The sequence below is a fragment of the Microcaecilia unicolor genome, chromosome 7, assembly GCF_901765095.1.
Source record: "Microcaecilia unicolor chromosome 7, aMicUni1.1, whole genome shotgun sequence".
Classification (NCBI taxonomy): domain Eukaryota; kingdom Metazoa; phylum Chordata; class Amphibia; order Gymnophiona; family Siphonopidae; genus Microcaecilia; species Microcaecilia unicolor.
Window position 1 is genome coordinate 216,518,648 of NC_044037.1, and position 27,542 is coordinate 216,546,189.

Consider the following 27,542-nt stretch of genomic DNA (forward strand, 5'->3'; position numbering starts at 1 on the left):
CATGGTTTTGAAAAGATGAAAAGACAGTTTGGAACGCAGAGCAAGAGGGAGGTCATTCCAAAGTTTAGGGGCCAGAAAGAAAAATGTAGAGTGACAAGTATTTTTTATTTGGATTTTGTTCATACCTTTTTTTCAGTAGTAGCTCAAAGTGAGTTACATTCAGGTACACTGGATATTTCTCTGTCCCTTGGCTCACAATCTAATTTTGTACCTGAGGCAATGGAGAGTTAAGTGACTTGCCCAAGATCACAAGGAACAGCAGTGGGATTTGAACTGGCCACCTCTGGATGTCAAGACTGATGTTCTAACCACTAGGCTACTCCTCAGAGTTGATTCATAGTGGGCTTGCTTTGGTGAAGGAAGAACCAGATAATGAGAATCCAGGGAACAAAGAGAACGAGAAGGAGTGTAAGGAACAATGAGAGAGGAAAGATAGGCAGGAGAACTGCAGTGGAGTGTTTTATGAGTTATGCAAAGAATTTTAAACCAGGAGTGGTATTTGATCAGCAGCCAATGGAACGAGGACAGAAGGAGTGTTATAGAATCGAACCTTTGAGCTTTAAGGAGAAATCAAACTGCTGCATTTTGCAAAGTTTGAAGATGGCGAAGTTGGGAACTAGAGATTCCTGAATAAACAACATTAGCTTAATCCAAGAGAGAAATTACAAATGCATGCAACAGAGTGTGAAGATAAGAAAAATCAAGGAATTTAGAAATAGAGGGGAGGCATCTAAGGGAGAGGAAACCATGCTGGAGAATAGAAGAGACCTTGGATGAGAAACAGAGGGTCCAATCAAAGACAACACCAAGGTATTTGAAAGAATTAACAGTGAGGACAGGGGCATTGAATAAATGCTGCACAAGCAAAGGAGAAAAAGGACCTGAAATCCAACATGCAACAGTTTTAGAAGTGTTAACTACCAAACGGTGGGCAGAAAGCCAATCAGAGACGGCATTAAGACAGGTTTACACATGGCTATTATTAGGGTTACATGAAGGAACCGGAAAGAGCAAGAGAATATCATCAGCGTAGATAAAAAAAAAAAAACCTTTATATTAAAATTTTGAATCAAAGTAGCAAGTGGGCTAAAAAAAAATGTTAAAGAGCAATGGTGAGAGTACAGAATAGGTATATTGTAGGCGCCTACATGGTTAAAACATGTTAAAAACGCTAGTGCGCCTATAACGCGACTTAGTAAACAGGGTCCTAAGTTTGTAAACTCTTATTACTCCTAACTCTTTTGATACATGCATTCAATATGTCTCTCTTTATCCCTCATCCACTTTTTCTTTATTTAACTACATGTCAGTCCCGTTTACATCAGATAATTGAGACTGTACTGTATTTGTATTGTTGCTTTCAGCTTCAAATAAAAAGACCTCTAAAAATTAAATAGATAAAAAAAAACAAACCCTAAATATTAGAATAGCCTAATATATAATTAGCAGTCTTAGGGGACTTCAGTTTACATACTCATACTCCATTAGCAACCTAAGGGCCCTTTTACTAACTTGCGGGGAAAAAGTGGCTTTTTGCTGTAACTGTAAAGTGGCCTATTTTTTTCTTTGTTTTTTTTTGTTTATTAATGGCCATTTGGTAATGTTACCATTAGTGTGCAAAACCAAACTACTCAATATAATTCCCAACTATCTCTCTGGTAGAGGTTATACAATAAAATGCAAACCAGAGTACTAACTTAAAGAGAAGTATGAGAAGACTGACCTTGAAGAATATAAACAAAGTATAGAAAAAAAGTTTTATGAGTGGAGGAGAGATTCTCAGTGTTAACTCACCCAAGCGAAGCAGTACTCAAAGGTAAAATCTGCTTCTAAGGGTGGACAAGTTTCTTGATCATTGAACGTTTCCAAAATATTTTTTTAAATATGACGTGAGCAAACAAAACCAGTGCTCCCAAATTTGTCGTGATAAACATTCACCTAAAGAAATTTTTCCTTGTCATCAAGCAGATGAAGCCATTACGTATGGGTTGTGTCCATCAACCAGCAGGGGGAGATAGAGAGCACTCAACTTTTCACAGTGCCTCATGGCCAGCCAGCTCCACTGCCTCTCCAGTATTCTCTATCTCCCCAAGCAGGGTAGCTGCAGCTTCTTCGAGCTCCATCAGAAATCTGCCTGGGGGTGGCTCCTGGCTTGCCAGTTGTTAGCCGGGGTGTTAGAGGCTATAGCAGCTTCACTTTGAAGGCACATAGGTTAGCCATTTCCCTGCCTTACCCATGCCCCCGTGGATGCAGGCACATTGGTTCACCTTTCCCTGCCTTTCCCACTCATCTGAGCCTCCGGAGTTCTTATTACCTCTGCTTTCCTGACAGCATTAAAAAAAAAAAAAAAGGAACAGAGGTTTCCATATCATCATGCTGATCAATCCATAGACTGGTGGGTTGTGTCCATCTACCAGCAGGTGGAGATAGAGAGCAAACTTTTGCCTCCCTATATGTGGTCATGTGCTGCCGGAAACTCCTCAGTATGTTCTCTATCTCAGCAGGTGGTGGTCACACACAGCAGCAGCTCTGGCTAGGCCTCCAAGCCTAATTTTTAGGTTTTGTTGAGTGCCTGGGGTTGAGGGCTCTTCTTGAGCAAGTGCAAACCTGGTGGCGCCAGGTCCCTCCTTTTCTCCCCCCTCCCGCTGACTCTGTTAAAAAAAAAAAAAAATTTTGAACGTCCTTAAAGGCGTTTATTTCGACGTTTATTTAAACGTTTATTGCAGCTACTCACTGGGACACCAGGTCGTTACAGCTCGGAGCGGAAAGCAGGTAATTTTTACCTTTTTATAGCGGGCAGGGGGTTCCCCGATTGATCTCCACGTGGCCTATGGCGTCGGAGGGCGCAAAGAGTCGCTCCCCGGATCGCTTGGGCGCTTCTAGAGGGGATGCGGGGGTCTTAAAGTCTGATTCGCCCTTGTTGGGTGACAGTTTCGTGACCGATGAGTGTCCCGGTCCTTCCTCCGGTGTGGCGGTTTTTCCCGCCATAAACGCCCATCCCCCGCTGCTCGCCTCCGCCATCTTGGCCGGCCACGCGGCTCGGACGGCTTCTTCTTGGGCCGCCCTTGAGGTGGGAGACATTAATGCCATGAACGCCCTTAATATGGGTGACGGCACAAAAGCGGCTAAAGTTAAGCGCCGTTCTTCCCGCGCGGCTCCTTCGCGGAGTGTCGCGCCGGACGCCATCTTGGATGCGCAGCATGTCTCTCCCCCGCTCTTGCGAGCGCCGGTTGAGGGTGCGTCTAGGGCTGTAGCCCAGGCTGCGGAAGTGCACAGTCTGGGGGGTTTCTCCCCCAAGTTTGTTTTGCTGCTGCATCAGGCCTTCCTTATGCAAAACGCTGCCCCTGCTCCCTCGTCTGGTAAAGAGGTTGAGGCTCCCGGAGGTAAACGCCCTCGGGTTGATTCCCAGGCCTTGGAGGACTTTGTCTCCTCCGATGTAGATGAGGGCAGCGTATCTGAGTTCTCCCAACGGTCCTTTGCGGATTCCTTGGAGGAGACGGATCCCCACTCGGATGGAGCGGATGACCCCTCTGCAGCGCGGCTCTTTAGCTCAGAGGATTTGCCCAACCTGTTAGTGCAGGCCATGGGCATTTTGAAGATTTCCTCTCCGGAGGACGTCTCTCCCTCAGCCCCTGTTGGCTCCGCCATTATGCTGGGGACGAAGCGCCCGCCTAGAACCTTCCACGTGCATGATGCCATGCACACCTTAATTTCGGCTCAATGGGATGTCCCGGAAGCGAGCCTTAAAGTGGCTAGGGCTATGTCCCGCCTCTATCCTTTGCCTGAAAGTGAACGTGAGGCCTATCTGTGGCCTACCGTGGATTCTTTAATCACTGCGGTGACTAAGAAAACGGCGTTGCCGGTGGAAGGTGGCACGGCCCTAAAGGACGCCCAAGACAGAAGATTGGAGGCGGCCTTAAGGTCGTCCTTTGAGGCGGCTGCTTTAAGTTTGCAGGCCTCAGTTTGCGGCTCCTATGTAGCCAGGGCGTGCCTGACTATGGTGCAGCGGGCTTCCCCCTCGGATCATTCCTTGAGGGCTGATTGGCCGGCCCTGGAATCGGGCTTAGCCTATTTGGCAGACTTGCTGTATGATGTCTTGAGGGCCTCAGCTAAAGGCATGGCTCAGACAATCTCTGCGTGGCGGTGGCTTTGGCTGAAGCATTGGTCTGCTGACCACGCCTCTAAATCCCGCCTGGCTAGATTGCCTTTTAAAGGCAAGCTGCTCTTTGGGGTCGAGCTGGACAAAATCGTGACCGATCTCGGCACGTCTAAGGGCAAGAAGTTACCAGAGGTCAGGGCTCGGGCTAGTACTCGCCCCGGTACCTCCAGAGGACGGTTTCAGGAAGCCCGTCGGTATCGCCCGGGCAGGTCGGGCTCCTCTGCCCCCTCTTCCTTCAAGAGGAACTTCTCCCCCAAGCAGCATTCCTTTCGCAGAGACCGCCGTCCCGGAGGTGCTCCCTCCGGTCCTCCCCCAGGGTCTCGTACCCAATGACGGGGCCTTGGTCCACGCCCCAGTGCAGATTGGAGGACGGCTGTCCTCGTTTCTGGGCGAGTGGACCACAATAACTTCAGACGCTTGGGTGCTGGAAGTCATCAGAGACGGCTACAAGCTAGAGTTCTGCCGACCCTTAAGAGACGGGTTTGTACTCTCTCCCTGCAAGTCTCCGGTCAAAGCTGTGGCAGTGCAGCAGACCTTGGACAATCTGATCCGCCTGGGCTGCGGTCGTTCCGGTGCCAGAAAATCAGCTTGGCAAGGGGACGTTACTCCATTTACTTTGTGGTACCAAAGAAAGGAGGTTCTGTCCGGCCTATCCTCGACCTCAAAGGGGTCAATCAGGCCTTGAAAGTGCGGCACTTTCGCATGGAGACTCTCCGCTCTGTTATAGCGGCAGTGAAGGCAGGGGAGTACCTGGCATCCTTGGACATCAAGGAAGCGTACTTGCATATTCCCATCTGGCCTCCTCATCAACGCTTTCTGCGTTTTGCAGTCCTGGGCCGACACTTCCAGTTCAGAGCCCTCCTGTTCGGGTTGGCTACTGCTCCGCGGACCTTCTCCAAAGTAATGGTGGTCATCGCGGCCTTCCTGAGGAAGGAAGGAGTACAAGTCCATCCTTATCTGGACGACTGGTTGATCCGAGCCCCCTCTTATGCAGAGTGCGGCAAAGCTGTGAACCGGGTGGTTGCTCTTTTGAGCTCCCTGGGGTGGATCATCAACTGGGAGAAAAGCCAGCTGCGCCCAACTCAGTTCCTGGAGTATCTGGGAGTTCGATTCGACACCCAAGTGGGCAGAGTGTTCCTGCCAGACAATCGGATTGTCAAGCTTCAGGCTCAGGTGGACCAGTTCCTAGTAGCCTCTCCTCTTCGGGCTTGGGACTATGTGCAGCTGTTGGGCTCTATGACGGCCACGATGGAAGTAGTGCCATGGGCCAGGGCTCATATGAGACCACTACAACACTATCTGCTGCAGCGCTGGACTCCGATGTCGGAGGATTATGCTGTGCGCCTTCCCTTGGACCCAGCAGTGCGCAAGGCGCTGAGCTGGTGGACGCAGACGGACAAGTTGTCTGCAGGAATGCCTCTGGTGACCCCGGAGTGGATTGTCGTCACGACGGACGCCTCATTGTCGGGCTGGGGAGCCCACTGCTTGGGAAGGACAGCGCAGGGGCTCTGGTCTCCTGCAGAGGCAAAGTGGTCTATCAACCTCCTGGAACTCAGAGCCATTCGGTTGGCGCTTTTGGAGTTCATCCCGGTACTGGTGTTGAAGCCTGTACGGGTCCTGTCGGACAATGCCACGGCTGTGGCCTATGTCAACCGCCAGGGAGGTACCAAGAGCGCCCCTCTAGCCAAGGAGGCCATGAATTTATGCCAGTGGGCGGAAGCGAACCTGGAACAGTTGTCAGCGGCCCACATTGCCGGAGTCATGAATGTCAAGGCGGACTTTCTCAGTCGCCATACCTTGGAGCCCGGAGAGTGGCAGCTATCTGCTCAGGCGTTCTTGGACATCACGAAGCGCTGGGGCCAGCCGAGCCTAGATCTGATGGCGTCATCGGCCAATTGCCAAGTGCCGCGCTTTTTCAGCAGAGGACGGGACCCTCGATCCCTGGGAGTAGATGCTCTTCTCCAACAGTGGCCGACACAAGAGCTTCTCTATGTGTTCCCGCCCTGGCCCATGTTGGGCAGGGTGCTAGACCGGGTGGCAAAGCATCCAGGCCGGATAATCCTGGTGGGTCCGGATTGGCCCAGACGTCCCTGGTATGCGGACTTGATCAGGCTCTCAGTCGACGATCCTCTGCGGCTGCCAGTGGAGCAGGGCCTGTTACATCAGGGTCCCGTGGTGATGGAGGATCCCTCCCCCTTTGGTCTTACGGCCTGGCTATTGAGCGGCAGCGTCTGAGAAAGAAGGGCTTCTCAGACAAGGTCATCACCACTATGCTGAGAGCGAGGAAGCGCTCTACTTCTGCGGCTTACGCCAGGGTTTGGCGTACCTTTGCAGCGTGGTGTGAAGCGGGCTCACTTTCTCCCTTCACTGCTCCAGTTTCTTCAGTGTTGGCGTTCCTGCAAGAAGGTCTGGAGAAAGGCCTGTCGCTCAGTTCCCTTAAAGTCCAGGTAGCGGCTCTGGCTTGCTTCAGGGGCCGCCTGAAGGGTGCTTCCCTGGCTTCGCAGCCAGATGTGGTGCGCTTTCTCAAGGGAGTTAATCACCTGCGCCCTCCTCTGCACTCAGTGGTGCCTGCGTGGAATCTCAACCTGGTGCTAAGAGCCTTGCAGAAGCCGCCTTTTGAACCCTTGTCGAGGGCATCTCTGAAAGACCTGACGTTGAAAGCAGTCTTTTTGGTGGCTATCACTTCAGCCAGAAGAGTTTCCGAGCTCCAGGCGCTCTCATGTCGAGAGCCTTTTCTGCAGTTCACTGAGGCAGGAGTGACTATTCGCACAGTGCCTTCCTTCCTGCCCAAGATTGTTTCTCGCTTCCATGTGAATCAGCAGCTCTGTCTCCCTTCCTTTCGTAGGGAGGACTACCCAGAGGAATTCTCTGCTCTCAAATATCTGGATGTGAGACGAGTGATCATCAGATACTTGGAAGTGACCAATGATTTCCGGAAATCGGATCATCTGTTTGTCCTGTTTGCAGGTCCTCGTAAGGGTCTGCAGGCTGCTAAGCCTACAGTGGCAAGATGGGTCAAGGAAGCCATTGCAGCGGCTTATGTGGCCGCGGGGAAGGTGCCGCCTATCCAGCTGAAGGCTCACTCCACTAGAGCTCAGGCGGCCTCGATGGCAGAGGCCGGGTCCGTCTCCTTGGCAGAGATATGCAAGGTGGCAACTTGGGCATCGGCCCATACATTCTCCAAGCATTACCGCTTGACTGTGGCTGCTCGGGCGGAGGCCCGGTTTGGAGCTTCAGTGTTGAGGTCAGGGATTTCAATGTCCCGCCCTGGGTGAGTACTGCTTCGGTACATCCCACCAGTCTATGGATTGATCAGCATGATGATATGGAAGGTAAAATTATGTATCATACCTGATAATTTTCTTTCCATTAATCATAGCTGATCAATCCATAGCCCCTCCCAGATATCTGTACTGTTTATATTCTGGTTGAATTTTAGGTTCAAGTTTAGTGTTCAGTTCCTGTTCAGGAGGACTTCGTGTTCAAGTTTTTTCACTTGGATTCTTCAAGAGTTGAGACGAGTTTGTGTTACAGTGAGCTGCTGCATTCCTCTCCCCTCCGTTTTACGGGGCTGGATTGAGACTTAAATTCTGCCGGCACTCCCTCCCGCTTCGTGCGGCTGTAGGGCAGCTTTGTACCCCTCCCGCTTCGGCGGTGTTAGGGTCAGTCAGCTCCTCCCGCGGTTGCGGTTGCAGGATAAGCCAGATCCCCCCGCATCGGCGGGGTGGTGTCCCTCCCCCGCTCCGCGGGGATGAGCTGGACGGATTCCCCTCCCCCACTTGTGTGGGGATGAGCTGGGTTAATTCCCCTCCCCCGTTTCGGCAGTGGTGAGCTGGGCAGAGTGTCCCTTTGTGGGTGTAATTCTCTAAGTGCTGAGTCCTGCGGATGGAGCTTTGATATCGACATACTGAGGAGTTTCCGGCAGCACATGACCACATATAGGGAGGCAAAAGTTTGCTCTCTATCTCCACCTGCTGGTAGATGGACACAACCCACCAGTCTATGGATTGATCAGCTATGATTAATGGAAAGAAAATTATCAGGTATGATACATAATTTTACCTTTCCTTTGATTCTTCTATGGGACCGGAGCTGTGATACTCGGTCCGGTGAGGCAAGAGTGTTTTCTAACTCCTCCGGGGTGGGCCCGCGATCAGGGCGTTTTTGGCGCAAAACCGCCATTTTGAATTTTTCCGCCGTTTTCGGTGATGGCTGCAGAGAATGTAAAGCGTGGTTCCCGGTGTGGCAAGTGCAAATCAGCAGCGGGGCTCTGTAAATCGTGCTGTACAGGTGTAAGAGCCGGCCCGAGCATGGCGAGTGATGATTCTTCCCGCTCAGAGCTGGCAGCGGACGCCATTTTGAATTCTCCGCATGGCGCGGCCTCCGTAGAGATGGAGAGCCCTGAGCCCCGGGGGTGGGGGGGGGGACCTCGAATTGAGACTATTCAGGGAGTGGCTAGCCCCGGACGGGATCTGGGTGCCCAGGGCGAGTTTTTCTCCCCTGATTTTGTGTTGTTATTGCATAAAGCATACATGCTGAAAAGAGCTCTCCCTTAAGGGTCGTCTGAGGCCCCTTCTACTGTCCCCCCCCCCCCCCCCCCGGTGGATTCTGGCCTGGGACTGCCCGCTGAGGCTATTTTCCCTGATAATTGGCATAAAGAAAAGCGTAGAAGGGCTAATTCCCCTTCGGATTGTGGTGCACCTCCCCCCCCCCCCCCCCCCCCCCCCCCCCGTGGTTGGGCTGTGAGGATTTGGAGAGTTCTGGGAGGCCTTCGTGGTCTGAGGAGCCAGAGTTGGGTGCAGAATTACCACAGGATCTGGATGATCCCTCCGCTGTTAGGATTTTCCACCGTGATGAGCTGCCAGCGCTTATTTCAGATGCCCGACAGGTCCTTTCTATTGAAGAGCCTGACAGTGGCACGGCCTCCTCTGTGAATCCTAGGATGGCTAGTACCAAAAAGCCTGCTCGAGCCTTTCCTTTGCATGACTCCATCTAAGAGCTTATTTCCGCTCAGTGGGCTGACCCCGAGGGACCTTTGAAAGTTTCCAGGGCTATGGGGCAATTATACCCTCTGCGTGAGGAGCATTTGGCTCGCTTTGCAATGCCTAAAGTAGATGCCCTAGTCACTATGGTGACAAAGAGAACTACCCTCCCTGTGGAAGGAGGAGTTGCCCTGAAGGATATACAAGACCGTAGGCTGGAAGCAGCACTTAAACGGTCCTTTGAAATTGCAGGGCTTACTGTTCGGGCGTCTGCATGCAGTTGTTATGCTGCTAGAGCCTGCCTGGCGTGGTTGCAACAGGCAGTGGAACAGCCTGGAGATGGAGCGGAGCCCTTCTCGGATGTGGCTCCATGGCTGGAGTCGGCCTTGTCCTTTTTGGCTGATGCCCTTTATGATATTGTCAGAGCTTCGGCTAAACAAATGGCAGTAGCAGTGGCAGCTCGCCGTCTTATTTGGCTACGACATTGGGCAGCGGGCATGGCCTCTAAGCAAAGGTTGGTGAAGTTGCCCTTTCAAGGTCTTCTCCTATTTGGTGAGGAGTTGGAAAAAAAAATTGTTAAAGGCCTGGGAGATCCTAAACCCCAGCGCTTGCCCGAAGATAGGCTGAGGCCTTCCTCCAAGGGCCAGGCGGTCCATTCCTCTTATAGACCTCGCTTCCGTGAAGCTAGAAGGTACCGCCCGGGGCGTTCTGCTGGGTTCACTTCTCGTGGCCGTTTTTCAGCAGAGGAACTCCTTTCGCTCGGACAAGCGTTCTGCAGCCACCGGCTCTAGGCCTGGAGTTCAGGGGCGACCCTCTCAATGATGGTGCGCCGGCCCCCTCCTCGCTTCCTGCCATCAGAGGACGTCTTTCCCTCTTTGCCAAGGAGTGGGCCAATATTTCCTCAGATCAGTGGGTTCTGGACCTGATCAGAGATGGCTACAGAATAGAATTCAACGCTCCAGTAAGAGACGTGTTTGTGGAGTCCCGATGCGGTTCTGCCGCCAAACTGGCGGCGGTAGAGGAGACTTTGCAAGGTCTGATTCAGTTAGGGGCTGTGTCCCCGGTACCTCCCGCCGAACACGGCTAGGGCCGATACTCCATCTACTTTGTGGTGCCGCGAAAAGGTGGGTCTTTTCGCCCTATTCTGGACTTAAAATAATTAAACAAGTCCCTGAGAGTGCGGCATTTCCACATGGAAACCCTGCGCTCCGTCATTGCTGCGGTACAGCCAGGAGAGTTTCTCACGTCTCTAGATCTGAAAGAAGCTTACTTGCACATACCAATTTGGCCCCCGAACCTTTTCGAAGGTAATGGTGGTAGTAGCTGCTTTGCTCAGGCAAGAAGGTATCAGGGTTCACCCGTACCTAGACGACTGGCTCATCAGAGCAGACTCTGTAACAGAGAGCTTACAAGCTACAGCCAGAGTGGTCTCAGTACTTCAATCTCTAGGCTGGGTCGTCAATATGGCCAAAAGTCACCTGACCCCCTCGCAATCTGTAGAATATTTGGGGGCCAGGTTCGACACAGACTCGGGCTATGTATACCTATCTGAGCTAAGGCGGTGCAAGCTTCAGAATCAGGTCCGTCTGCTCCTGAGGATGCCCCGCCCGCGAGCTTGGGACATTGTCCAGCTGCTGGGATCGATGACAGCCACATTGGAAGTGGTGCCCTGGGCGAGAGCGCACCTGAGACCTCTACAGTATTCCCTACTTCAAAGATGGTCTCCAGTTTCTCAGGATTATCAATGCAGACTTTCTTGGCTCCCTGCGGCCTGACTCAGCATGGAGTGGTGGCTCTCAGACAGCATGCTGCGGCGAGGAATGCCACTGGCGCTCCCCGATTGGTGTCTAGTAGTGACAGATGCCAGCCTGAAGGGGAAGCAAGGCCAGGGGAAGCAAGGCCAGACATTGCAAGGGGAAGCATGCCCAGGGTCTATGGACACCTGAGGAGTCAGAGTGGTCCATCAACTGCCTGGAGTTGAAAGCGGTGTTTCAGGCGCTTCTGGCCTTTCAAGTGACCCTGGAAGGATTGGCTGTCAGAGTGATGTCGGACAACACGACAGCAGTGGCCTACATAAATCGACAAGGCGGCACTCCGTGCAGAGCACTGGCCGCGCAGGCCGAACAGATTTGCCTCTGGGCCAAGCTGCATCTTCAGTTTCTGTCGGCAGCTCACATTGCAGGTCAGAGCAACGTGCAAGCCGATTATCTAAGCAGGCATCAGATCGATCCAGCAGAATGGGAACTAGCAGACGAAGTATTTCTGCAGATATGTGCCAAATGGGGCAAGCCCGTGATGGATCTTATGGCGACAAGTTCAAATGCCAAAGTCATAAGTACATAAGTACATAAGTAGTGCCATACTGGGAAAGACCAAAGGTCCATCTAGCCCAGTATCCTGTCACCGACAGTGGCCAATCCAGGTCAAGGGCACCTGGCACGCTCCCCAAACGTAAAAACATTCCAGACAAGTTATACCTAAAAATGAGGAATTTTTCCAGTCCATTTAATAGCGGTCTATGGACTTGTCCTTTAGGAATCTATCTAACCCCTTTTTAAACTCCGTCAAGCTAACCGCCCGTACCACGTTCTCCGGCAATGAATTCCAGAGTCTAATTACACGTTGGGTGAAGAAAAATTTTCTCCGATTCGTTTTAAATTTACCACACTGTAGCTTCAACTCATGCCCTCTAGTCCTAGTATTTTTGGATAGCGTGAACAGTCGCTTCACATCCACCCGATCCATTCCACTCATTATTTTATACACTTCTATCATATCTCCCCTCAGCCGTCTCTTCTCCAAGCTGAAAAGCCCTAGCCTTCTCAGCCTCTCTTCATAGGAAAGTCGTCCCATCCCCACTATCATTTTCGTCGCCCTTCGCTGTACCTTTTCCAATTCTACTATATCTTTTTTGAGATACGGAGACCAGTACTGAACACAATACTCCAGGTGCGGTCGCACCATGGAGCGATACAACGGCATTATAACATCCGCACACCTGGACTCCATACCCTTCTTAATAACACCCAACATTCTATTCGCTTTCCTAGCCGCAGCAGCACACTGAGCAGAAGGTTTCAGCGTATCATCGACGACGACACCCAGATCCCTTTCTTGATCCGTAACTCCTAACGCGGAACCTTGCAAGACGTAGCTATAATTCGGGTTCCTCTTACCCACATGCATCACTTTGCACTTGTCAACATTGAACTTCATCTGCCACTTGCACGCCCATTCTCCCAGTCTCGCAAGGTCCTCCTGTAATCGTTCACATTCCTCCTGCGACTTGACGACCCTGAATAATTTTGTGTCATCAGCGAATTTAATTACCTCACTAGTTATTCCCATCTCTAGGTCATTTATAAATACATTAAAAAGCAACGGACCCAGCACAGACCCCTGCGGGACCCCACTAACTACCCTCCTCCACTGAGAATACTGGCCACGCAATCCTACTCTCTGCTTCCTATCTTTCAACCAGTTCTTAATCCATAATAATACCCTACCTCCGATTCCATGACTCTGCAATTTCTTCAGGAGTCTTTCGTGCGGCACTTTGTCAAACGCCTTCTGAAAATCCAGATATACAATATCAACCGGCTCCCCATTGTCCACATGTTTGCTTACCCCCTCAAAAAAATGCATTAGATTGGTGAGGCAAGACTTCCCTTCACTAAATCCGTGCTGACTTTGTCTCATCAGTCCATGTTTTTGTATATGCTCTGCAATTTTATTCTTAATAATAGCCTCCACCATCTTGCCCGGCACCGACGTCAGACTCACCGGTCTATAATTTCCCGGATCTCCTCTGGAACCTTTCTTAAAAATCGGAGTAACATTGGCTACCCTCCAGTCTTCCGGTATTACACTCGATTTTAGGGACAGATTGCATATTTCTAACAGTAGCTCCGCAAGTTCATTTTTTAGTTCTATTAATACTCTGGGATGAATACCATCAGGTCCCGGTGATTTACTACTCTTCAGCTTGCTGAACTGACCCATTACATCCTCCAAGGTTACAGAGAATTTGTTTAGTTTCTCCGACTCCCCCGCTTCAAATATTCTTTCCGGCACCGGTGTCCCCCCCAAATCCTCCTCGGTGAAGACCGAAGCAAAGAATTCATTTAATTTCTCCGCTACGGCTTTGTCCTCCTTGATCGCCCCTTTAACACCATTTTCGTCCAGCGGCCCAACCGACTCTTTGGCCGGTTTCCTGCTTTTAATGTATCTAAAAAAGTTTTTACTATGTATTTTTGCTTCCAACGCTAATTTCTTCTCAAAGTCCTTTTTTGCCCTCCTTATCTCCGCTTTGCATTTGGCTTGGCATTCCTTATGATCTATCCTGTTACTTTCAGTTGGTTCTCTTCTCCACTTTCTGAAGGATTGTTTTTTGGCTCTAATGATTTCCTTTATCTTACTGTTTAGCCACGCCGGCTGACGTTTAGTCTTTTTTCCCTTTTTTCTAATACGTGGAATATATTTGTCCTGAACCTCCAGGATGGTGTTTTTAAACAGCATCCACGCCTGATGCAAGTTTTTTACTCTGCGAGCTGCTCCTTTCAGTCTTTTTTTCACCATTTTTCTCATTTTGTCGTAATCACCCTTTCTATAGTTAAACGCTAGCGTACTTGATTTCCTAGTTTCACTTCCTTCAATGCCAATATCAAAACCGATCATATTATGATCACTGTTATCAAGCGGCCCTCGTATCGTTACCCCCTGCACTAGATCATGAGCACCACTAAGGACTAAGTCTAGTATTTTTCCTTCTCTTGTCGGCTCCTGAACTAGCTGTTCCATGAAGCTGTCCTTGATTTCATCAAGAAATCTTATGTCCCTTGCGTGTACAGATGTTACATTACCCCAGTCTATATGCGGGTAATTGAAATCCCCCATTATTATTGTGTTGCCCAGTTTGTTTGCGTCCCTGATTTCCTTTAACATTTCCGCATCCGTCTGTTCGTCCTGGCCAGGCGGACGGTAGTACACTCCTATCACTATCCTTTTCCCCTTTGCACATGGAATTTCAATCCACAGTGATTCCAAGGAGTGTTTTGCTTCCTGCAGAATTTTCAATCTATTTGATTCAAGGCTCTCGTTAATATACAATGCTACCCCTCCACCAATCCGATTCACCCTATCACTACGATATAATTTGTACCCCGGTATGACAGTGTCCCACTGGTTATCCTCCTTCCACCAGGTCTCAGAGATGCCTATTATATCTAATTTTTCATTTAGTGCAATATATTCTAACTCCCCCATCTTATTTCTTAGGCTCCTGGCATTCGCATATAGACATTTCAAACTATGTTTGTTGTTCCTAAGTACATCATGCTTAGTACTTGACAGTATTAATTGGCAATCTTTTGTCTGATTTTTATTGTTATTTAAAGATACCCGATCTACTACAATCTCTTTTGCAACCTCACTATCAGGATACTCTATCTTCCCTGTTATGGTGATATCTTTGAAAGATACCTTATCCCGAACCATGCTCTTTTGAGCGACTGTCGGCCTTCCCCCCATTTCTAGTTTAAAAGCTGCTCTATCTCCTTCTTAAACGCCGATGCCAGCAGCCTGGTCCCACTCTGGTTAAGATGGAGCCCATCCTTTCGGAATAGGCTCCCCCTTCCCCAGAATGTTGCCCAGTTCCTAACAAATCTAAAGCCCTCCTCCCTGCACCATCGTCTCATCCACGCATTGAGACTCTGGAGCTCTGCCTGTCTCTTGGGCCCTGCGCGTGGCACAGGTAGCATTTCAGAAAATGCTACCCTGGAGGATCTGGATTTCAGCTTTCTACCTAAGAGCCTAAATTTTGCTTCCAGAACCTCTCTCTTCTTCAGCAGACGGAGAGATCCTCGCTCGGCAGGGTTGGATGCCTTAACTCAGCCCTGGCCTCTGGGCCTACAGTATGTGTTCCCTCCGTGGCCCTTGATAGGGCGCATGCTCCTGCGGATTCGGCTGCACCCAGGAGAAGTGGTCCTCATCGCCCCGGATTGGCCCAGGAGGCCTTGGTATGCGGACCTCCGACAGATGCTAGTGGAGGCTCCCCTTCCTTTACCTCTGGTACCGAACCTGTTGTCACAGGGCCCGGTAGCCATGGAGGACGCCTGCCGCTTTGGTCTTATGGCATGGCGATTGAGAGGGCACAATTGAGGGACAAAGGCTATTCAAACACAGTCATTTCCACTCTCCTGCAGGACCGCAAGCGTTCCACTTCCGTGGCTTATGCCAGGATTTGGCGCCAGTTTGAGTCTTGGTGTGCTTCAAAAGCGATCACACCCATGCGGGCTCCTGTCTCGCCGATTCTGGACTTTTTGCAGTATGCTGTACAAATAGGCTTGGCCTATAATTCCCTGCGGGAGCAAGTGGCAGCGTTGGCCTCCCTTCGTGGTAAGGTTGAAGGCGTGTCTTTAGCTGCTCATCCAGATGTGGCATGGTTTCTTAGTGGGGTGCTTCGGCTCCGGCCTTCCGTGCGAGCACCCTGTCCAGCTTGGAACCTGGGGCTAGTTTTGAAGGCCCTGCAGGCTTCTCCTTTTGAGCCACTTCGGCGAGCATCGGAGAAAGATTTGACACTAAAGGCCGTTTTTCTTGTGGCCATTATTTCAGCGAGACGGGTGTCAGAGCTCCAGGCGCTGTCCTGTAGAGACCCATTTCTGCAATTCTCAGAGTCCGGGGTCACGATTCGGACCGCGCCTTCCTTCATGCCTAAGGTGGTTTCAGCGTTTCACCTAAACCAGCCTATTTTCTTGCCCTCCTTTGATAAGGAGGAGTTTCCAGAATCTTTTGGGCAGTTGCACCTGTTGGATGTGCGCAGGACTCTGCTGCAGTATCTGCGAGTTACTATCTCTTTCAGGATCTATGATCATCTGTTTGTTTTGCTATCAGGCCCTCGCAGAGGGTCTCCAGCGTGTAAAGCCACTACTGCCCGCTGGCTCAAAGAAAGTATCTTTTCAGCTTATCTGCTTGCCGGCCTGTCTCCGCCTGTAGCCTTTAAGGCGCATTCTACCAGAGCGATTTCTTCCTCTTGGGCTGAAACTGGAGCACTCTCTCGTCAAGAGATATGCAGTGCAGCAACATGGGCTTCTAAGCTCTCTTTTGCCTGACATTACAGGTTGGATGTGGCTGCTAGGAGGGATGCGCGTTTTGGAGCACAAGTGCTAGCGCGTGGTGTGACCTGTTCCCACCCTATATAGGGATTGCTTTGTTACATCCCATACATAATGGCTTCATCTGCTTGATGACAAGGAAGGGAAAATTAGGTTCTTACCTTGGTAATTTTCTTTCCTTTAGTCATAGCAGATGAAGCCATGAGCCCTCCTTGTATGATTGTCTGTATGCTGTGAATCTGTTTCAGGTTCTGTTCTTGTTTCCTGAAGTTCCTTCCTTGGGAGAAAGTTGGAAAACAGTCTTCAGGATTCATGTTCACTTATAGGAGGATGAGTCCATTCCCTCCAGTTTATGTTTTGGAGGATGAGTTTATTCCCTCCAGGAGGTTGTGTGTATCCCCCCCCAGTTATACAATAAGGAGGACGAGTTTATTCCCTCCAGGAGGATGTGTTCATTCCCTCCTTTTGAGTTCATGCCCTTGTTAAGGGGCCATCGTTCGCTGTGAGGAAAGTTCATGTTATTCCCATTGTGGTTTGCCATACTGCTTTGGAAGCTTCAATTACTGAAGAGGCAGTGGAGCTGGCTGGCCATGAGGCACTGTGAAAAGTTGAGTGCTCTCTATCTCCCCCTGCTGGTTGATGGACACAACCCATATGTAATGGCTTCATCTGCTATGACTAAAGGAAAGAAAATTACCGAGGTAAGAGTCTAATTTTCCCTTTTCAAATTATTAACTTCAAGTTCTGCCCTCTCACATTCTCAATAAACCTTATTTACACTACTCACTGGGATATATTCCCTCCCACTTATATCACTCATTGTCTTAAGTGCGCCTTTATTCATTACTTTGTAATGTTTATTTAGAACTTATAGCACATTTAGAGTGCAATATCACAGTTGGGAATGTGCATCATATGATTACATCAGCGCATATTTATGTGATAAAACTCTGAGAGTCGCTTGTATGGAGATAAGTTAAAAATCTATACCAATACATGATATGATATTATATGAATAACACATATGTACATGTAGGCAGGTTTATGTATGTATATAGAGAGGTGTATACTTAATAGCATCTGATAACATACATAACAATAATGACTTAAGAATAGTTTCAGACTGACTTCCAGAGCAGATCCAGGAAATTATAGACCGGTGAGTCTTACATCGGTGGCGGGCAAAATGGTAAAGACTATTATGCAGAACAAAATTACAAAGCATATTCAAAAGCATGGATTAATGAGACAAAGCCAACATGGACACCAATCTACTACATTTCTTTGAAGGGGTGAACAAACATGTGGATAAAGAATAGCCAGTCGATATCGTGTATCTGGATTTTCAGAAGGCGTTTGACAAAGTACCTCATGAAATTGGAGAGTCATGGGATAGGAGGTAGTGTTGTATTGTGGATTAAAAACTGGTTAAAAGATAGAAAACAGAGAGTAGGGTTAAAAAGTCAGTATTCTCAATGGAGAAGGGTAGTTGGTGGGGTTCCCCAGGGGTCTGTGCTGGGACTGCTGCTTTTTAACATATTTATAAATAATCTAGAGGTGTGGGTTATTAGTGAGGTAATTAAATTTGCTGATGACACAAAATTACAAGAGGACCTTACGAGACTGAGAGATTGGGCGTCTAAATGGCAGATGGCATTTAATGTGTGCAAGTGCAAAGTGATGCCCATGGGAAAGAGAAACCCAAATTATATCTACGTCATGCAAGGTTCCATGTTAGGAGTCACTGATCAAGAAAGGGATTTAGGTGTCGCCGATGATACGTTGAATCCTTCTGCTCAGTGTTCTGTGGCGGCTAAGAAAGCAAATAGAATGTTAGGTATTATTAGGAAAGGAATGGAAAACAAAAATGAGGACGTTATAATGCCTTTGTATCGCTCCATGGTGCGACCGCACCTCTAATATTGTGTTCAATTCTGGTTGCCACATCTCAAAAAGGATATAGTGGAATTAGAAAAGGTGCAGAGAAGAGTGACGAAAATGATAAAGGGGATGGGACGACTTCCCTATGAAGAAAGGCTAAAGTGGCTGGGGCTCTTCAGCTTGGAGAAAAGACGGCTGAGGGGAGATATGATAGAGGTCTATAAAATAATGAGTTGAGTGGAACGGCTGGACGTGAAGCATCTGTTTACGCTTTCCAAAAATACTAGGACTTGGGGCATTCGATGAAGCTACAAAGTAGAAAATTTAAAATGAATCGGAGAAAACTTTTCTTCACTCAACGTGTAATTTAACTCTGGAATTCGTTGCCAGAAAATGTGGTAAAGGCGGTTAGCGTAGCAGAGTTTAAAAAATGTTTGGACGGCTTCTTAAAGGAAAAGTCTGTAGTCCATTATTAAATTGGACTTGGGGAAATATTTCTGAGATATGCAGCATAAAATGTTTTGCACTTTTATTGGGATCTTGCCAGGTATTTGTGACCTGGATTGGCCACTGTTGGAAACAGGGTGCTGGGCGGAATGGACCTTTGGTCTGTCCCAGTGTGGCAATGCTTATGTACTTATGTACAAACAGGTTTCACAAGGCAATACATGGAATCAGAAACTCAAACTGTCAACAATTCCCACAATAGCCCACTACTCCAGACTGACACCACAACTAACTCGCATAAAGTGGAGGATAAACCTAAGTTGTTCCGCCCTACCTATAATGTTTTAAGGCATAATGTCATGGCTGTTCCTGTGCACCCAGGAAGTTCTTATTGGACCACATGATCTGGTGCAAGAGGTAATGATGCTAGTGTCAGTTCTGTGAAGACTATGAAGATTGCAAGTTGAGTATTCTCTTCATGGTGACGTTATGCCTTAACCAGCTGTATGTTTAATTCCTGTTGGACAACTGCTATCCTGTGTGATTTTTCCCTGCTGTAGTGGCTTGATACTGACACATTGAACTTTTCTCTGCACAGTTGATAGTGTGATGATGAGCCGTGCCCATGCCTTAAAACATTATAGGCTAGGTGGCACAACTGAGGTTTTTCCTCCACTTTATGTGAGTTAGTTGTGGTGTCAGTCAGTCCGGAGTAGGGGGCTACCATGGGAATTGTTGAGGGTTTGAGTTTCTGATATTACAAACTCTCAACCTTGTGTGCTTTACTGTCAGTACATGGAATCAGCCAATCATTGGTCAAACTCTTCAAAGTACAAATAATATAAAGTATTGAATGAGAAAAAAGCCCCTCAAATGGTAAATTTCAATTATCCCAATATTAACTAGATATATGTAACATCATGGCAAACTAGGGAAGTAAATCTTGAAATCTGTTTTGTGGAGCAGCTGGCTCAGAAGTCAATGAGAGGGGAGCAATTCTAGATCTAGTTCTTATTGGACCACATGATCTGGTGCAAGAGGTAATGATGCTGGGGCCACTTGACAATAATGATGATAAACATGATCAGATTTGATTTAATAACTGTTGTAAGTACACACAGGAAATCCAATACATTAGCATTTAACTTTCAAACTGGGAATTAGCACACCTCTATAATTAATTCAAAACTTACATCAGGTATCTAAGTTGTTCAAAGATACTATTCTGAAAGCCCAGACCAGATATATTCCACTTATTTAAAAAGGCAAAAAGAAGGCTAAAACAGCAACTGACATGTTTAAAAAGTGAGATGAAGGAGGCTATTATAGCTAAAAGAACACACTTCGGAAAGTAGAAAAAGAATCAAAGTGAAGATAATAGGAAACAGCATAAGGAATGGCTAGTCCAATGCAAAGCATCGATAAGGAGGGCAAACTTGGAGTCAAAAACATATAGTAAAATCTTTCTTGGTACATTAGAAGTAAGAAACCAGTAAAAGAATCATTTGGATTGCTAGATGATTGAGGGGCAAAAGTGTCACTTGTAGAGGACAAGGCCATAATAGAGAGACAGTACACCTCAACAAAATAGGGATACATGTGTTTGTAAGCAGCCTGAAGTCCTTAGACAATCAAGCCAGCTTTTGCTATTTGATCCCAATAGTCCAGTTTGCCTCCCATCCCATGATATTCCTAAGGAATCTCTCATGAGGGACTTTGTCAAACCCGTTCTGAAAATTTAAACACACTGTCTGTAATGCCATTTAAAAAAAAAAAAAAAAAAGGTTCCAGAGGTGATCTGGGAAATATATAGTCAAGTGAGCCTGACATTGGGTGCTGGGTAAAATGTTAGAGGCTATTATAAATTATTGATCATAGACATGAATTAATGGGACAAAGCCAGCAATGATTTAGCCAAGAGAAATTTTGCCTTACCAATCTGCTATGCTTCTTTGAAGGGGTGAATAAAGGTGAGCTGGTTAATATTGTATATCTGGATTTTTCGAAGACATTTTAAAGTATCATATGAACGACTCCTGAGTAAATTAGAAAGTCATGGGATAAGAGTTAGTGTTCTATTAAGAACTGGCTAAAAGATAGAAAACAGAGTGGATTTGAATGCTCAGTATTCTCAATGGAGAAGGGGAACCCTGCTATTTACCAAGGGGTCTGTGCTAGGACCACTGCTGTTAAAAAAAATAATTTTAAATGATTTGGAAATGGGAATAACAGGTGATTTTAAATTTACTGATGATACAAAGTTATTCAAAGTTGTTAAATCTCAAGAGGATTGTGAAAAATTGCAAGAGGACCTCAAGAGACTGGGCATCCAAATGGCAGATGACATTTAATTTGAGCAAGTGCAATGTGATGCATGTAGGGAAGAAGAGCCCAGTCTATAGCCATATGATAAGGGTTCCACATTAAGAGTTATCGCCCAGGAAAAGAATTTAGGTGTCATTTTTGTTACGTTGAAGCATTCTGCTCGGTGTGTAGTGGCGGTAGCATAGGTTTTTAATATTTGTATTGTACTGAATTTTGATGATTGATAAAACATTGTAGGTTTTTTTATTTTGTTTTATTTAAGCAGACTTCCACTTGTGAAAGAAGAGAAGGTCGTAGCTCCCGGCACAGAAGCTCCTCTCCTGAGGATAGGTAAGAATTACTACTGTACTTTAAGACATTCTGTAAGTACATGATACTAGGAGGAAAGGTTTGCAAGCCGTTCTGAGCATTAAACTGTGTACTTTGATTAGCAAATACTGTTCATACTAAGTTATCTCCTTCGTAATGGCTTTATTGAATACATTTGTTTCCTCTTTTATGCCTAAAGAAGGGTGATCATCCTTAGTCAATTTGTCTTTCATTGACTGCATATTGTCAACTTTCATGCCAAAAGCATAATTTGATTGGAAGTTTCCATCTGGTAAAACTCTATCTTGGAAGGGACCCCTAGTTTATCAGACTATCCATATGAGAGAGATTTACATTTACAACCTCCTTTGCATGTAGATCTATTTTATTCATATTTACTGTGGATATCTTAAAACTTGTTTAGCTAGACGCTGGGTCAGGTTTTGGGAACCACTCTCATAGTGCATAAAAATGCCTTGCTGTTCTTATGTATGTTTTGCTTCTGGACATTCTGTATATTTTACAATGCGATTTAATATGTTATGTCATCAATAAAAAAAACTGTTGAATGATGAAAACGTGTGGTGTAAAACTAGTTTCTTCTCATTGTAATTCAGCATTCTGTTACCCTGTTGAGGCTGCTCAAGCCTGTCCTGGTGATCCCACAATCTTTTTTTATTTTTTAGAAGGTATTTTTCTTCCCTCCCCCCCCCCCCCCCCCCCCCCCCCCCCCCCCCCCCCCCCCCCCCCCCCCCATCCTGGGCCTTGCCTGTGTCTTTCCAGGTGCCCTGGCATCTTGGACTATTTCATCCCTGCTGATCACTAGAGAAGGCTTGAGAAGTAGTGCTTGAATAACATGTTTCCTGTCACCAAACCTACACAGCCCACTTTGCCTAGAGCACTGGAGGCTAATTTAACTATTCTGCACAGAAGACAGAAAGGCTGAGCACAATGCCAGGTCTTTTAACACCAAGTCAGAGGAGGAATGGAGGATAAGAGCATAGATTAAAAAGGAACAGAGAGTGATCTGAGGTGAAGTGTGGTACTTCACCTCAGATCACCGATCCTCACAAAAAGCTCCTGGACTCTCCACCCTCCTCCCTGCTGACCTTGAATATGAGAGGCAGGAGTAATGCTCATTCACTCTTACCTCTACACTGTCATCTTGCTAAGTGGTGGCACCTGAACCCACGTGGTGCATCCCGAGACACATTGTGTGGGGTAAGTCTGCCAGATACAGCAGTAATTCCCTTATTTGGCAGACTGACCCCTTGCGATGCATCCTTGGATGTACTGTGGAGCTTCAGTTGCTGCTGTTTTGCAAGATGGCGCAGAGACAGGAGCGAGTGGACATTTCTTTTGACTACCATCTTCAAGGAGTCTGTGGGGGTGGGGGCCACTAAATGACCAGGATTAATTTTGGGGAGAGAGGGACATAATCTGTGGGCTTTTTTTCTTAATGTCTCCCTTCCTGTGAAGGACTGGCTCATGCACTGACAGGAAGGGAGACATTTTACTTCTCAGTGCAAATGACAGCATATTACCATGATGATGTTTACTGTTAGTGCACACTTTTAACACAGTAGTAATTTGCATTCTATTTGCCTCTTGCGTTGAAGAGCTGAAATATTGCGTTAGGCTTGCATTTGGAAGCTGTGCACAGGGTTGGTTCATAATTTGAATGCAAGTTTACTGCATCGGCTTCTAAATGTTTTAGTCCAGCACTTTTCAAACCTCTTCTAGAGGCAAACCTAACCATTTTCAGGATTGCCATAGTGAATATGAATGAGATGATGATTGTGCGTATCTTAGAGACTCTGTGTGTGCTAATCGTTCTCATGCATACTGATTGTGGTAATCCTACAAAACCAACTGGCTAGGTATGCCTCTAGGAGAAGGTTAAGAAAAACTTATTCTATTTTTTTATTTTTTTTTTTTGCATCTAGGGTTGTCTTTACGTTGCTGTTCAGTTAAAACAAAATCAGATTCCTTAGCATCCCTCCGGACCGGCCCAGGATTGGACTGATGGGTTGTGCACGCCTTCCAGCAGGTGGAGACTGAGAAAAAAACTCTGACTCTAGCGAGCCAATAAGAGCCCTGGTCATGTGACCCTAACCTCAGTATTTTCTCAGTCTCCCAGCAGGTAGGAAGTGAGCCCATTAGTTTCTCTTTCTTAATTTACAGTCTTTTTATTCTGTTTTTTTTGTCTTTCTCTGTGCCACAGGAATTCTTTTGAGGCTTGTTAGGAATTTTCAGCTTTATTAGCTCAGCCTCAGGGGTGCTATACTCTGGTGTCCCGGGTCCCTCCCCCTCTTCTTCCTCCTCACCTCCCTTCTATTCATGAAATTTGACTAGCAAAGGGGTATTACCTTTGGGAGAGGCAGCCAGTTATAAACAAACAAACAAAAAAAAAACTGAAGCAGTGCTCCCCATTGTTTTAACAGCAGGCAGCTCTGATTCCTGTTTTGGATGTTTGTGTTGTGTAGCTGCTCAGCTGGTTGAAAAAAAAAACAACTAATAAAATATGGAAGAGGAAAGGTTTTGCCTTGTTGTTCTTACCTTCCGTTTTCGGGGGTATATTATTTATTAGCGCTATTTTGGTCGACGGAGCGGGGCCTTGGTTAAAAAGAAAAAAAGAATTTAGGTGCAAACCACATACGCATGTGTACGTGCGTCGCCGCCATGTCAGAAAAGCTGAAACAATGCGCTGTCTGCCAGCGTCGGGGGCTTTCTTCTTCCGGCTCCTGTAAGTACTGTACCGCGCTGGGGGGAGCGTCAGGTCCATCTTTACCTTCGACTTCGGGAATTCAGTTGTCAGTTCAGGGTTCCTCGCCGTCGCGGTTGGTTTCAGCAGTTACTGAGGGGTCAGGCGCGCCTCCGGAGGCTGCTCCAGCGAATTTGGTGCGAACGGCGGCCATTATGATTCCCGCTCCGTCTTCACTGTCGCGTGCACAGACTTTGGCCCTAAGTGTCTCAAATACTGATTCTTTTAATTCAGGAGCTCTGGTACAATCTGGGCCCACTCAGGCAGGGGGTTTTCCTCCTGAGTTTGTGCTCCAGATGTACCAGGCCTTTTTGATGCAGAAAGGCGATGCAGGAGCTGGGACAGGAGATTCTGTCAGACCTGCTCCTCCACCTCCTAAAAAATTTAGGGAAGGTGATTTGCATGGAGATTTTTGGTGCGATCAGGAGATGCCCTATTTGGAAGAGGAGGAAGATCTTGTAGAAAATGTCTGGGATGATCCCTCTTCTACAGATCCTGAGGCTGCATCTTTTGCCCAGGAGGAAGATCCTTCAGTGGCTAGAATTTTCCATAAGGATGACTTGCAGGAGCTCATTTCTATGGTCTCCTCTACTTTGAACTTTGAGGATCTCCCGCCAGTTTCAGAAACCCGTAAGGTAGACTTCTTGATTAAGGGTTCTAGATCTGCTGCCAAAACGTTTCCCATGCATCAGGACATTTGGGATGTTATTAAAGCGCAATGGGAGGTCCCAGATGCGGCTTTTCGTCCGACCAGATCTATGACTCGTCTCTATCCGGTTCCAGAAGCGGATAGAGCTATGTTTAAGGTGCCGGTCGTGGATGCAGTGGTGTCGGCGGTTACTAAGCGTAATACGGTCCTCATAGATGGAGGAACGGCTCTTCGTGATGTTCAGGACAGAAGACTGGATTCTCTGCTCAGGAATAGTTTTGATGTTTCTTCCTTGGCAGTTCAGGCTGCCATTTGTGGTTCCTTAGTGGCTAGAGCCTGTTTTAGATGGGCAGAGAGAGTCCTGGACAGGAGTTCGGATGATCTTCAAGCTATCGATGTAGAGGTGGCTAAGATTGAAACAGGGGCGGCTTTTCTGGCTGATGCCCTGTATGATTTGTTGCGAGCATCTTCTAAGTCTTTGGCTTTGGGAGTCGCTGCTCGCCGATCTCTGTGGTTGAGAGGTTGGTCGGCGGATGCGGCCTCCAAGTCAAAGTTGAGCAAGTTTCCTTTTAAAGGTTCTTTCTTGTTTGGAGAAGAATTGGATAAATTGGTTAATTCCTTAGGAGATGCTAAAGTTCCTCGCCTACCGCAAGATAGGCCTCATCTGTCCAGTCGAGGTTCTTTGTTTGGTAGGGGTTTAGTGAGAGGTTTCTGTAGGTTTCAGGCTGGTCGGGACTTTCAACTTCAGAGGTCTCGTTTTTTCAACAGGACTCAATCCTTTCAGGGTTCTCGCAGAGGAGCAGGTTTCTCCAACGCAGGTTTTCGATCCCAGACACGTTCTACCCAATGAAGGTGTGAGGGCCTCTCCTCTGGTCCCTGTCGGGAGCTCATCTTTCTCAGTTCTTTCTGAGGTGGGCCCACATCACTTCAGATCAGTGGGTCTGGGAAGTTATTCGAGACAGTTATGCCTTAGAGTTCGCAATGCCTATTTCAGACGCCTTTCTGGAGTCTCCCTGCCGCTCTCCTCTCAAGGCGAGGGCGGTTCGAGACACTCTACAGAGGCTCTTAGATCTTTAGGCTATCTGTCCAGTCCCTCCGTCCGAGCACAAACAAAGTTGGTATTCCATTTACTTTGTAGTTCCCAAGAAGGAAGACTCTTTTCGCCCTATTTTAGATCTCAAGGCTGTCAGTCGCGCTCTCAGAGTCACAAGCTTTCGTATGGAGACCCTTCGATCAGTCATAGTAGCAATTCGCCAGGGAGAGTATTTGACAGCCTTAGATCTCACAGAGGCCTATTTGCGTATTCCCATTCGTCCGGCTCACCACAAGTTCTTGCGCTTTGCGATTCTAGGACGGCATTTCCAGTTTCGCGCTCTGCCTTTCAGTCTAGCGACCGCTCCACGCACTTTTACCAAAGCAATGGTTGTGGTGGCTGCGCCCCTCAGAAAAGAAGGGATTCTCGTTCATCTATACCTAGACGAATGGTTAATCAGAGCGAAGTCTTATCAGGAGAGTTGTTGCGTCACAGGCCGAGTGATGGCGTTCTTGCAGTCCCTAGGTTGGGTGGTAAATGTAGCCAAGAGTCGGTTAGTTCCATCTCAGTCTCTGGAGTATTTGGGCGTCACCTTTGACACGGCATGGGGCCAAGTCTTTCTGCTGCAGGCCAGGATTGTAAAGCTCCAGTCTCAGATACGGGGTTTACTTCAGCAGCAGCGTCCGTGTGCTTGAGATTATCTTCAGGTTCTCGGTTCCATGGCACCCACTATAGAGGTAGTGCCGTGGGCCAGGGTTCATATGAGGCCTCTTCAGTGATCCCTTCTATCCCGGTGGTCCTCTCAGAAGGATTCGCTTCTGATGCGATTGACTCTTCGCAACCGAGAACGCAGCTCTCTATTTTGGTGGCTACGGATGAAGAATCGCACTGTAGGAATGCCTTTGGAATCTCCTTGGTGGATACCATTAACGACAGATGCCAGTCTCCGAGGCTGGGGAGCTCATTGCCTGGGCAGCTGGACCCAGGGTCTCTGGTCTCAACTGGAAGCAGTTCAATCAATCAACTTTTTGGAGACCAGGGCGATCCGGTTAGCTCTGCAGCACTTCAGTTATCTCCTGGTAGGCAAAGCGGTGCGAGTTCTTTCGGACAACGCCTCAGCAGTGGCCTATATCAACCGCCAGGGAGGAACGAGATGCCGTCTCTTGTGTCGAGAGGCGGAGAGTCTCCTCGCGTGGGTGGAGGTTCACCTCACGGCCATTTCAGCCTCGCATGTAGCGGGAGTGAAGAACGTTCAAGCCGACTTTCTCAGTCGCCACACTCTCGATCCAGGAGAATGGGCTCTCAGCGATCAGGCGTTTCAGTTGATAGTGGAGCGCTGGGGCACTCCAGTTCTAGATCTTTTCGCCACCAGTCTCAATTCAAAAGTTCCTCGATTCTTCAGTCGCCAAAGGGGTGCAAGAGTGGCAGGGGTAGACGCTCTCTTGCTGCAGTGGCCCTCCGACCTTCTTTACACGTTTCCTCCTTGGCCGCTAATAGGTCGTCTCCTACAGAGGATCGAGGAACATGGAGGACTGGTAATTTTGATGGCACCAGACTGGCCTCGACGTCCTTGGTACGCGGATCTGCAACGTCTGTCGGTGGCGTCTCCTCTTCGACTTCCAGTTCACAAGTCTTTGCTGGTACAAGGCCCAGTTCCACATCCAGACCCGGCTCGATTTTGTCTTACGGCTTGGCTCTTGAACGAGCCCGTTTAGCTAAGTGGGGTTTTTCAGCGCCAGTGATTTCCACCATGCTTCGGTCTCGTCGGCACTCCACTTCTCTAAACTATATTCGCACTTGGAGAGTTTTTGAGGCTTGGTGTGCAGAGGCTGGCATTCGTCCTTTTCGGGCGTCCGTGGCTCAGATGTTAGATTTTCTACA

General features: G+C 47.9%; 1 protein-coding gene across 2 annotated transcripts in view; it reads left to right on the forward strand.

Moving 5' to 3' along the window:
* CWC22 (CWC22 spliceosome associated protein homolog) overlaps positions 1 to 27,542 on the forward strand; it is a 201,057-nt gene that overhangs the window by 5,943 nt on the left and 167,572 nt on the right. Inside the window, exon 2 of one of the 2 annotated variants that reach the window (XM_030210141.1) lies at positions 21,169 to 21,236. In XM_030210141.1, coding sequence (XP_030066001.1) covers positions 21,169 to 21,236 — 68 coding nt within the window. The remainder of the gene's footprint in view (positions 1 to 21,168; positions 21,237 to 27,542) is intronic. The other variant, XM_030210142.1, reaches the window with a different exon arrangement.